Source organism: Eretmochelys imbricata, chromosome 7 (assembly GCF_965152235.1).
Source record: "Eretmochelys imbricata isolate rEreImb1 chromosome 7, rEreImb1.hap1, whole genome shotgun sequence".
In the NCBI taxonomy this organism is placed as follows: Eukaryota; Metazoa; Chordata; order Testudines; family Cheloniidae; genus Eretmochelys; species Eretmochelys imbricata.
The window spans coordinates 52,266,197-52,279,631 of NC_135578.1; the positions used below are offsets into that span (position 1 = coordinate 52,266,197).

The 13,435-nt window shown below is 44.5% G+C and overlaps 1 protein-coding gene across 1 annotated transcript in view; it reads right to left on the reverse strand.

Annotated features, from left to right (window-relative positions):
• Nucleotides 1–13,435, reverse strand: part of LOC144267449 (uncharacterized) — a 111,229-nt gene that overhangs the window by 71,268 nt on the left and 26,526 nt on the right. The window contains exon 4 of the mRNA XM_077821431.1: nt 9,555–10,181. Within this exon, the coding sequence (XP_077677557.1) occupies nt 9,555–10,181 (627 nt within the window). The remainder of the gene's footprint in view (nt 1–9,554; nt 10,182–13,435) is intronic.

The window sequence follows — 13,435 nt, forward strand, 5'->3', positions numbered from 1 at the left end:
AATTATTGCTAGGTCAATTTCAGAGAATTTTTGGACAATCTCCTCTAATTTGGACACCCATAGGGGTGTAGGCAGGTGCACCTGGAGCTTCACTGTGTCATGTGCATCATGAACCCATGTAGAATTGATGATAGTGCCTAATTGGAAATGATAATAAGACCAATTGACGCAAGCTATACTTTCAGTTGGCCGAAATATGATATGGAGCATATAGTTGATAACAATAAGAATGATGTTTCAGTGAATTTTTGAGGAATGCCTACACACCGGCTTCCTGTCATTGCTTCCTCAGAATATGTGTTATTGATTAAGGATTTTTTAAGATGGAGCCATCCCTTGCACATCATACACTTTACTTGAGCGGTACAATGTTTTCTAACACTCACAGGGCCACAAATGGCACCAAATAAAGGCGCTTTCCTATAACCTTCTTCCCAAGCAGAAGCATTTTTACAGCGGTCTGACTTACTAACAGCAATTGAAAAACAAGATCAGTAAGTGGCGATTTATTTGGTTTTGCTGCTGGACTACTGCTTGGAGACTGCTTCGATCTCAAACAGAACTTCTGTTGCATAGGGTGTAAGTTGTAACAGATGTAACATACTGGAGATTTTGTTCAAATGTCCAATTATTGCTTTGAGGTCCAATGGGATAATATATTTTTAATAGTTTGGTCCCCAACAGTTTCTCCAAAGCACCCACATCCCATTTTACTTCCGTTTGACAAGCATACACAGGCCCTTCACTGTACATGAAACATGAAGAGTTATAATACACACAACCAAAGAACCAGAGCGTATCATTAATAGGGAGTATACATCCAAAAGGTGGCTGAAGAAAATAAATATAGGTAATGATGGAGCGGTTTCCCAGCGAAGGTTTTTCAATAACAGTTAAGTTGACAGCCTTTACCGGGCACCAAGGATCGCTGGCATTGCGAACATTCCCATTGAATGTGCACTCAGGAAAGGATGAGTTCACGGGGGTGAAATAGGTACCATTTCCTAAGCACAAATCAGCTGCCTCCGATTTCAATACTGAAGACACCCAAATGAAGAAGAGCCACATTCCTGTAACAAGGAACACAATGCAGCTCACTGTACGGGTTCAGTGGCCAGAGGGGTTATCCAAGCTTGATTAGCATGGATATTACCGCTAGCAGTAGAAATTAGGTACATAAATGGATAGGATAGTATCTCTGTTATTTTTCCTCTAAGGGTTCATGAATCTGAGGCAATACAAGCCAGACCAACTGATCTTTTTGGTACGAAGGCTTCCAAGGGTCAGCCTCAAGGAGTGGCTTCCGTTGATAACTATATTGCCGCTTTTCAGAATTTATTCCCCGGATAATTTATTTTCCCACCCTTTCCAATCACCCTGCTCATTTTTTAATCTAGGTTTAAGATCTCGGATTTTTTTTCCACCACCCCATTGCTTTGTGGGTGGTAAGGCAAGTGTAAAATGGGAGCTATCAACTGGCCTGAACACCAACACTCCCATTCTCAGCTATTCCAAGGAGGACCTCCGTCAGTAAAAATGATACCAGGAGGACCCCAGACTGTCATTAACTCCTCACAACACTTAATATTATTGGACGCCTGATAGAAACTTAATGGGAACACAGCGGTCCTCCGGGATCCTAAATCTACAACAACCAAGCCCACGGGGTTTCTTTTTGATCCTGCAAGCAGGCACATTAGGTCCATCTGCCAATGGTAATTTACCTGCCACTTTTCTTTTCTGTAAGCGCCTAACATATAAACATTAAAATATTTTCGATGGCTGAGGCAAAACTTACAGTTACCAGTAACAGTTGCAATGATTTTGCGAATCTCTGAAAACCCTAAATCACATAAAATAAATTCAAGAACAGATTTATTGCAATGACCCTGGCACAGCTACAGACTAGGGACCGAATGGCTAGGCAGCAGTTCTGCGGAAAAGGACCTAGGGGTGACAGTGGACGAGAAGCTGGATATGAGTCAGCAGCGTGCCCTTGTTGCCAAGAAGGCCAATGGCATTTTGGGATGTATAAGTAGGGGCATAGAGAGCAGATCGAGGGACGTGATCGTTCCCCTCTATTCGACATTGGTGAGGCCTCATCTGGAGTACTGTGTCCAGTTTTGGGCCCCACACTACAAGAAGGATGTGGATAAATTGGAGAGAGTCCAGCGAAGGGCAACAAAAATGATTAGGGGTCTGGAACACATGACTTATGAGGAGAGGCTGAGGGAACTGGGATTGTTTAGTCTGCAGAAGAGAAGAATGAGGGGGGATTTGATAGCTGCTTTCAACTACCTGAGAGGTGGTTCCAGAGAGGATGGTTCTAGACTATTCTCAGTGGTAGAAGAGGACAGGACAAGGAGTAATGGTCTCAAGTTGCAGTGGGGGAGGTTTAGGTTGGATATTAGGAAAAACTTTGTCACTAGGAGGGTGGTGAAACACTGGAATGCGTTGCCTAGGGAGGTGGTGGAATCTCCTTCCTTACAAGTTTTTAAGGTCAGGCTTGACAAAGCCCTGGCTGGGATGATTTAATTGGGGATTGGTCCTGCTTTTGAGCAGGGGGTTGGACTAGATGACCTCCTGAGGTCCCTTCCAACCCTGATATTCTATGATTCTATGATTCTCATGAACAGCCTTTGCATAGCGAATGGCTTCACGAGACGGTTCTGGCCTTTTTGCTATATGTCAGAATTGGAGGGCCTCAACAATGACAGCATGAGCAGGAGGAGTCCAGGATTTATGACTAGCAATTTTTATGACAGCAGAAATTTTTCCAAGCTCCCAATGATTTTTTAAGAATTTTACTATAGAAACCCAATGTATATTATGGGCCCTTTCAGGATTGGTGAGATCAGAGCTTTGGACTCCTAAGCTTCCCTTATAAAGGTAGGAACTGTCCACACCAATGTACCAATTTTCCTCTCCATGATTTAGTGGGGCATGAGTTAAGGAGAAGGTCAGTGCCTCGACCTTGGCTAATGGAGCCGAAGGATTAGTCCGTAGTCTATGAGTCCCATTGGAGGCACATTTTAGGCTATTATACCCAACTGCCCCTTCATGCTGTGGTGCGCCATCAATACATAACCACACTTTTTCCGTGTTATGTTCTGGAATACACCATTGTTTTTGTAAGAACCAGTGATTATTTTGAATCCATCTTACATGCAGTGGATGAAACTGGGTCTTTACGGCCAATGCCATTTTTATAACGGCTTCAGGCATGTCCTGATGCATCCACCGAAACTCCGAACCGACCGAAAATGGATTATATGAAAACACAGACCAAATGAACAGGTTTCCTGCAATCCTCTGAAGAATGGGATACATTTGATTAAGAATAGTTAACGTTTTATCCGTGGAGGACTGATAAGAATGAAAAATGCCACTGGTAAAGGAAGAGTGATTCTCTTGTTTGAATTCCACCCACCAATGTTCATAACCAGTATTTACATACACATCCACCCTTTTAGAGGAATCGAGGTAGGTAAGAGAGGGTTCCTTAAGGAAGTGGGTTTTCCATTTTTGCCATATTGTCTGTATAAGTGGCCAATCAGGATTTTTTCCCCTACTCAGAAGGTAGGCCTGTTTGAAAAAGGCATTCCAGGAGGAAGACAAAAAACTAGTTTGGACCGCTAATCCAGCAGCCCTTTGGAAATCCTTTAAGGAATGGACAGAAGTGAGTTTGTCTATCGCTTCTATCACATCTGAATTCAAGGTAATATCTATGGCAACCCATATCCATCCCAAAAATGTTTGCCTAAGGGTGGGTTCTTTTCACTTTTCCTTTTTGATTTCCCAACCCTGGTTTGTAAGGTGTTGCATTAAGGTGTTTAAGACAATACTGCAACTCTCTTGGGTGGAATCAAAAATCAAAATATCATCCAAATACCTAACCCAATTATCATAATCGAAGGAGGCCATTGATTGTGCCATCATTTGTGTAGCCCATGAGGGGGAATTACAAAATCCCTGGGGGGTGACTCAGAATTTATACTTTTTCTTATTCCACATGAAAGCAGTCAACCCTCGAGGATCTAGAATTGGAATTTGAAAAAACATATCTTTAATGTCAAAAACTGCTTTCCAGGGGTTGTTCTTTAATTTGGCAAGAAGGTTATATTGAATTTCAGTTCGATTAGCAATAATCCCTTTTTCTGTTTGGACAGCAGCATTAATTCGTCAGTAATCTATTACCAATTGCCCTTTGCCGGGTTCCTTTTTTGCTACAATCCAAACAGGTGATGCGTATGGTGAGATTCTCCTCAATCCATCCATTAGTTAATGCTTGGTTAACTAATTCGTTACCCAATGTGATTTGCTCACAAGACAATGGATACTGCTTTTGAGGTCCCACTTGCACATTTGGTTTCAACTGGACTATGAAAGGAGTCTGTCCTAGCAAAGGTAGTCAAAAAAGATTTAGCACGAGGAATTTTCCCAATATTATCATTTCCAAAAATATGAAAGGAGTTACATTCCATAGGAATTAAGATTATAGAACTAACACATTCTATTGAAAAAACTGAGGCAAATCCCTTTTTAGTTCCCCTGATTCCTTTTAACCAAACTTCGGAAAGATCCCTTTTATCAACTGTTTTGACAGAGTAACCAGATTTTTCAGTATCCATATCAAGTAACCAATTTTCCTGCTTTCCATTGGTAACTAATTTCAAAAGAGGGAGACTTTTGCTAAGATTTATTAAAATGACTTTGCTCATCTCCCTGCTCGAGCTGCCGTTTCCTTAATCATTTTTATTTTTACCCCGTGCAACAAATTCATGGTGTTCAGCCAATTTTACTAACTCAGGATCAGAGAGCCAGGCCTCTGGAAGTGTATTCTGATTTCGTAAAAAGGTGAAGGCTGCACGTGCAACCCCAGAGTGCTCCTGTCTAGGGTTCATAGAGGGATTTGATTTTAACAGTTTTGGGTTATCAATTACATTTCCTTGGTCCCACTGAATTTGTCGGGAGGACAGAGCTTCTAAGGTGAGTCCACCCAACCCTAAAACAACAGATTCCAACCAATATTGTCTGAAACATAGCTCGCTACACGTTGAAACAGTAGCTGGACTTACTACTCTGGCTTGTGTTTCTACCATGGTGTCATCTCACCATCCGGCGGTGCCATTATCATTATCTCTTACGCTGAGAATCGTATTAAAAAAAATGTATGCATACAGTGACTCCCAGTCCTGGATGTCATCAGGGCCTGGCTTAGTTCTCCTTCCTTGGGTATTAGTTACAGCCATTGCCAATGCCATGATGGGAACCAGGGTTAATCTGCCACCTATTTTTGTTCTCCAGTCCCCTCCAGTTAGTCCCCCGGTTGACTGATAACTCAACACCAGGGGTCCATCCAGACCATTAAGAAAATCATCACTATGTTCCTTATATAATCGCATCACCCACTTCCAAATAGGTTCACCGTCTTTCCTAGACACCCTGGCTCGCAAATGCCAGAGCTCAGCAGTGGTGTAGGATCTATATTCAGTGACCATAGTGGTCTGATCACCATCACTTTTGGATTTGATGGTAACTACAGTGTATAGAGGCACTGCTGGAGCAGAAGGAACTGCCTCCTGCAAATTATAGGGAGGTGGTGGATTTTCTTCCTCCATTCTGACAGCAGGGGAGGAAGGGGCACAATGAGGCTGAAGCAGCAAGTGGATGGTTTTTTGCTGTTTAATTATAGTAGAACTTAAACACGCCAAGCATTCCAACACAGACTGACAAATTCCCTTCTTATTGATTTTATCTCTGTCCCAAAGCAATTCCTTTAAGACCAAAGTCTGGAGAAGCTGGTCCATGCATTGAAAATTTTCAGGGACAGTGGCTTTTACTTTGCAGACCTTCCCTAATCCTTCCAATAACATGTGGGAGGGACTATCAACAGGAATTTTACCTTGTTCGTTAAAATTAACAGAAGCGGTAGAACGAATTTCCCAGGAATTAAAGGTGACCACCGCTCGGTGAGCCAAGATTCCTGTATTATGCAAGCAATTAAACCCCCTATTGGAAGTTCGGCCCTCCACTGCTACAATCTCTGGAGGCATTTCTTTAAGTTCAAAATTATAATCAATCTGAATATTCATTTGTATATTTCCATAATTTTCATTACATTGGAAAGCGATATGTTCCACTAAATGCCCAATCGGGGTGTTCACCATATTCATACCAGTCCTACCCATATACAGGCATTCCCTGGTAGGGCCTGCCTGGACCAACATTACATCTCCTTCCTGGGGTTTAGCCATCTTTACTGAAAAAACATTACTGTATCTCTTTGATGGAATTGGGCAATTTTTGTGTCATACAAAGCCCTGAGCTTGTGGGCAAATAGCTCCCTAACACGCAATAAGGGTACTGGATCAGGGGAACCTATGTACCTCTGAATTTGATCCCTTTCGGGTCCTGGGGGGGGGGGTAGCTCCCAGCAATACCCTGTGATATAAATTAGTTTGGGACTATAGTCTCCTGCTCTTAATTGTTTGCTTGATAACATTATATCGTAATACTGGTAATGATCTACTGACATCTATACTGTGATTCAATTGTACAAAAAATATTGTCAAGTAAAAGTATTGCCAATGTTAGGCCTCAAACTTCCGTATGTTTCAAAAAGCAAGGCTTGCAAAATTAAGCTTAAGCTCGGGGTCAGGATGCGCTGCAACCAGATAACATTTTATGTTAACTCCTATGTACGTACCAAACCCACATTAAAGACTCAATTGGCTACAAAAGATAAATAGGCCTAAATTATACAACTAACTAACAATTGGCTACAAGAAGATACATATGCATCAATTATACAATTAGGGCAACCACACTAACAATGTGGCCCACCCTAATTGGTTGGTCTGTTTTAAAACACAGCCGTCAGACCAAATAAAAACTACGAAGGCACAGAAACAAGTGTGTTGTTGGTCATAAGAGAAACCTCACCCACACCCCCTGAACCGAAGGGACTTCTCAACTGTCTGTACCTGGCCAGTGCGGAAAATGGCTGACTAAAGGGTAATGTATTTTTGGGACAAATGCAGGGTAAGATTATGGAGTAAAAAAGTCTGGTTGCTCAAGCTGATTTGATCTTAGTTGTATCAATACTGTAGTATAAAAACAATTGTAAGTGGTTGGTGGATAATAGCTTTGCATGTATTTGTGCTTGTCTTTCGAATAGCCCGAGCGGATGCATGTAAGGCTGTCGTCCATTAGCTCCTTGTACGTGTAGTTGTGCTTGTTTTCGGTATATCCTGCCACCAGGAATATATAATTGCTGAATAATAGCTTTACTTATGCTTGTCTTCAGGGCTTCTATTATAACCTGCCAGGACCAGCATATGTAGAATCACTGTTCAGTAACTCCCAAATGGTGCACAATATTACATGTACTTGCGCTTATCTTCAGTATAACCTGCCATTTATATTAATTCTTATTCAATGCTGGTCTTTGTTTTTGCTTTTCTTATTTTTCCTGTGTTATCTTTATAGTAGAAAATAATTAAAAACCTTTTCTGAGGAATAACTAGTAGTTCTTGTTTATCTTATACGGACGCTACTCAACCTCATTACATCTGTGTTGGATGGCAGGAAGTAGCGATCACCCAGGGCCCAATTAGAGTCCTGACACTTGCCCCCTTCTTCCTTTATCTCTGAATATAGCAGCATAGTATCAATGGCAGGAGCTTGAGCTCCTGAAGTTAGTTCTACTAATGGAAGAACCGAATTGTCAAGTCACCTATGAGGATATTCACGGGCCCGGGAACAAAAATACTGTTTAAGAAGACAACAAACCACTCCAACAGTAATCAAAAAACAAAGGCCAGCAAAAATCCAGGCGGAGATGACTCCTGGATCAGACCATAAATTCATTTAGCTAATTATCAAATACCACGAAGGGATATAAAACCTTACAATCGTGGACCTGCCACAAAACTTTATAATTTTCAAGCTTACTAAGGGTGCAAGGGAGAATTGATAATAACTGGGCAGAAGCTGGATATGAGTCAACAGTGTGCCCTTGTTGTCAAGAAGGCCAATGGAATATTGTGCTGTATTAGTAGGAGCATTGCCAGCAGATTGAAGGAAGTGATTATTCCCTTCTATTTGGCACTAATGAGGCCACACCTGGAGTACTGTGTCCAGTTTTGGTCTCCCCACTACAGAAGGGATGTGGACAAATTGGAGAGAGTCCAGCAGAGGGCAACAAAAATGATCCGGGGGGGGGGGGTGCTGAGGCACATGACTTATGAGGAGAGGCTGAGGGAACTGGGGTTATTTAGTCTGCAGAAGAGAAAAGTGAGGGGGGATTTGATAGCAACCTTCAATTACCTGAAGCGAAGTTCCAAAGAGGATGGAGCTACGCTGTTCTCAGTAGTGGCAGATGACAGAACAAGAAGCAATGGTCTCAAGTTGCAGTGGGGAAGTTCTAGGTTGGATATTAGGAAACACCATTTCACTGGGAGGGTGGTGAAGCACTGGAATGGGTTACCTACGGAGGTGGTGGAATCTCCATCCTTAGAGGTTTTTAAGCCCCAGCTTGACAAAGCCTTGGCTGGGATGATTTAGTTGGTGTTGTCCTGCTTTGAGCAGGGGATTGGACTAGATGACCTCCTGAGGTCTCTTCCAACTCTAACGTTCTATGATCACATTCTGTTTGGGATCCATTCAAATTTCCCTTCCAGGACTGTGACACATTCATCTGTAGCACTATTGAGTCTGATTTCAAAGCACAATTCTGAATCACAGAGTTGAGAATACGGCATTATGTGACACGTTAGTAGGTGGAGGATATTCTTCTCCACATTCTAAATATTGTATGGCTCAGACAGAAGCTGACATAACTCGAGTGTTGGGGAAGGAGAGAATCCCTCCAACTCACCCTTCACCTTCCAGTCTAACAGAAGCTGAAACAATATTCTTTTGCCTGTCCCTGCTCTTGGTTATATTTAAATATATTTTAAATGAGAAAAAATGAGTGTTGCTCTGCACAACCCAGGGTAACATGAGAACAACTAGGAATGAAACAATCTGTCCCCAAAGGGGGAACTCGGTGATTGTAACAATCACTTTGCAGTGCGAGGAATAGTATAAAAGTGATACTCCAGGTTTCTTTAAACTAAGAAAAATGGTGGAGGTCAGGTTACTTTGTGCAGAAACGCGTTTGAAAACTTCAACCACTGTATGTGGGCAAAAGCAGGTAACTCATCTGGGGGACCTGACAGACCATGGTGAAGCAAATGGTGCAAATAGCCTTAGAGTTCACTATGTGGGAATTAGCCAAAGTATTAAAGAAAACATATTTTGTCAGCCCTAGGCAAGTTTTTATGGTATTTATCACTCTTGTGGATCCTCAGATGCGCAACACGGTGTGAGTACACATAAAAGCTCTTCCCAAACCCTGAGCATTTATAGGGTTTCTCTCCTGTGTGGAATCTCTGAAGACAAATAAGCCCTGGTCAGTCAGTGAAGATTTTCCTACACTCCCAGCATGCATAGGGTCTGTTTCCTTTGATGTGTAATAAGGCCTGAGCGGTAAGTGAAGGTTTTTCCACACACCGAACATTTATAGGCTCTTTTTCCTGAGTGAATTCTCTCATGTCTGAGAAGGTGTGAGTTGTCATTGAAGTTTTTCCCACACTCTGAGCATTCATATGGTCTTTCTCCTGTGTGGATTCTATGATGTCTAATAAGTGCTGAACTCTGAGTGAAGCTTTTCCTGCACTCACAGCATTCGTAAGGTCTCTCTCCTATATGGACCCTCTCATGTCTAATAAGGGGGGACATATCATTGAAGCTTTTCCCACACTCAGAACAGGTATAGGGTCTCTCTCCTGTGTGGATTCTCTCATGCCTAATAAGCTTTGAGGGGCTACTGAAGCTTTTCCCACATTCAGTGCATGTGTTGTTTTTCTCTCCTGGGGAGATTCTTTGCTGGGGTCTGGTTTCCTTGAGGTGTTTGTGAGTTCCTGGACTATTTGTAGATTTACCTAGTTTCTCCCCTGGCTGGTTTCCCTGCTGCCTTTTTGGCCTGTGCTGACTCTTACAAACTTTTCCCTGCTCATGACTCCTGGACACAGTTCCTTTAGATCTTTGTGATAATGCTTTGTGCAGTTCCACTTGCTTAGCATCTGCCTGTTGAGAATTCTGCTCCTGATTCTCATTCACCATCCAGTCACCTGCTGGGAGAGAGAGAAACATCAGAAACAGGGATGGAAAAGGGGACAGGAAACCAAACTAAGTGCTGTGAAGGCAGAAAAATATCAAGAACTACATTCCCCTACACTCCTCCCCCTAGGGGAGAGAGAAGGATACCAGAACTGCCATCCAAATACTCAGGAGAAAGGGAGGTCAGGAAAGGAGCCACTGCCAGACATCAGTCAGGATGGGGAGGAAACCACTGCCAGATCCCAGCTATTCCCTTCAGACACAGGCAGATTCTGAATTGCTTTACTGCTTCCTCCCCTGTGCAGGCACCTCTCAGAATTCCTCTTTCCTCTGAGCACTGTATATCGGCCATAGCTCTTCCCCTTCATTCCAGCTTGGCGATCGACCAGCTTTGGAATGGGAAATACTGCTCTAGGGAAAGACAACAAGGGAAATTCATGGGACTTTTTTTTTCCTCTCCCTCCCTCCTTCCCAGATTGGAATTTTTTCCCCTAAATCTCCCTTGCTGCATAGTAAACTGTCCTATTGTTCTACCTTCAGTGGGCATAGAGAACAATTGACCACCATCCTCTTTGTAACAGCCCTTAACATCTTTGAAGACTGTTATCAGATCCTCTCTGTCTTCTTTTCTCAAAACTAAACATGTCCAGTTCTTCCAATCTTTCCTCACAATTCATGTTTGAAGATAATGAGGTAGCTTTATGGACATTTCTTCTCCAGCACCATTCTGAATGCATATGAGTGGGGGTGAGGAGGATCCTCCTAGAGCATGCTGAAGGGTGATTAGAGAGGTAGGAAGGGAACCAGGTGACAACAAGGGAAGACAAGGTTTCAAAAAGAGGAGCCTGGTCAGTGGTGTCAAATGCAGATCACAGGTCAGGGAGGATGAGGCTAGAGTGCTGGTTCTGAGCTTCGCCTAGGGAGAGCTGTGACCTTAAAAACATCACAGTGCCATCTGGCACACTGTTGGTGTGATATTTACCCAATGGGGGTCATGTAATGTATCCCTGAAAGAAAGACAGTTACCTTTTTCCGTAACTGGTGTTCTTCAAGATGTGTTGCTCATGTCCATTCAACTTAGGTGTGTGTGCTCACCACATGCACCGGTGCTGGAAGTTTTTTCCTCAGTGGTATCCATAGGGGACTGGCTCCGGCGCTGCTGGCTTCCCCCACCCTCAGTTCCTTCTTGCCCTCCTTCTCCACTGTTGGAGTTTCCAGCAGGTTGTGGAATGGACATGAGCAACACATCTCGAAGAACACCAGTTACAGAAAGGTATCCGTCTTCTTTGAGTGCTTGCTCACGACCATTCAACTTAGGTGACTCCCAGCAGTACCCTTCAGAGGTGGGTAGGAGTTCACAGATGTGTAGATTGCAACACAGCTCTGCCAAACCCAGTGTCGTCCCTGACCTGCTGAGTGATAGCGTAGTGGGCCGTGAACATGTGCCTGGAGGACCACGTCGTGGCTCCGCAGATGTCCTAGATCGGGAAGTGTGCCAGGAAGGCTGCTGAAGATGCCTGCTCTCTGACGATCGGCGGTGGAGGGACTCCCGCTAACTCGTAGCAGGTCCGAATGCAAGAGGTGATCCAGTTAGAAATCCTCTGCGTGAACACCAGGAGGCCCTTCATCCAATCAGCTGCAGAGATTAAAAGCTGAGTCAATTTATGGAAAGGCTTTGTCCGATCTAGGTAGAAATCCAGGGCCCTTCTTACGTCCAAAGCATGAAGGCACCGCTCTTCACTAGTCTCATAGAGCTTAGGGCAGAAAACTGGAAGGAAGATATCCTCGCTCATGTGGAAAGTAGACACCACCTTGGGAAGGAAGGCCAGGTGGGGCTGGAGCTGAACCTTGTCCTTATCGAAGACCGTGTATGGCGGTTGAGGTCAGGGCTCGGAGACTTGCCTCACCGATGTCACTGCCACCAGGAAAGCTACCTTCCATGGCAGGTGAGACAGGAAGCACGAAGCCAAAGGCTCAAAGGGCGGACCTGTGAGCGAGGACAGAACCAAGTTGAGATCCCACTGAGGGGCCGGGGACCAAACCTGAGGAAAAAGTCTCTCGGGGCCTCTAAGGAACCTGACTGTCACGTCATGGAAGTACACCATCTGCCACTGGATTGGTGGATAAAAGGTGGAAAAGGCCGCCACGTACACCTTGACAGAGGAGTGCACCAGTCTCTGGTTTCTCAAATGAAGCAGGTAGTCTAAGATCAACTGCACCGAAGAATGCAAAGGGGAGATGCCCCGTTCAGCCGCCCAGCGGGAGAACCTGGTCCACTTTGCCAGGTAGGTCTGCCTAGTCGAAGGCTTTCTACTCTTGAGGAGGACCTTCTGGGGCCGGGGACGGATTGCTGGGAAACTTGATAGCGTCCCAAACCGGTGCTGGCGAGGCCACACTGGGGCAAGCATGATAACCTGAGCCTTGTCTCTCTTGATTTTTGCTAGGACTTTGATGAGTGGAATTGGAGGGAATGCGTACATCAGGCTTCCTGCCCATGCCAGGAGGAAGGCATCGGAGAGGAAGCCCTTGCCCAGACCCTGTCTGGAGCAAAACTTGTGAAACCTCCTGTTCTGCCTGGTGGCAAACGAATACACTTGGGGAGTTCCCCACCTCTGGAAGATCGTGCCAGCTACCTCCGGGTGGAGCAACCATTTGTGGTGAGAGGAGAAGTCCCTGCTTAGGTGATCTGCTAGCGTGTTCCTGGCCCCCAGAAGGTGACACGCTTCTAGATGGATTCCGTGGTCAATGCAGAAGTCCCAGAGATGGAGTGCCTCTTGGCAGAGGGCCAAGGATCGCACACCGCCTTGCCTGTTGATGTAGAACATCAAGGCTGTGTCATCCGTCAAGACTAATCACTCTGCCCGACAAGTGAGGTAGGAAGACCACGCACAGCTCTGAGCTCTTTGACATTGATGTGTAGTGTCGACTCCTCTGGGGACCACATACTTTGGGTCTGGAGGGTGCAGAGGTGCACCCCCCAATCCGAGGCATCTGAAATCAACTCAACTAATGAGGAGTGCTGACAAAGGGAACTTCTTCTAGGACTTACCTGTGATCAGTCCACCATCACAGTGAGATAAGTATCGTCGCAGGGATGGTAACGACCTTTTCCAGGTGGTCCCTGGACTAGGAGAAGACCATCACCAGCCATTGCTGCAGGGGTCACATCCGGAGCTTGGCGTGGCACACCACATATGTGCATGCTGCCATGTGACCTAGGAGGTGCAGGCAAACCCTGGCCGTAGTCAGGGGAAATGCAGAGACTTCC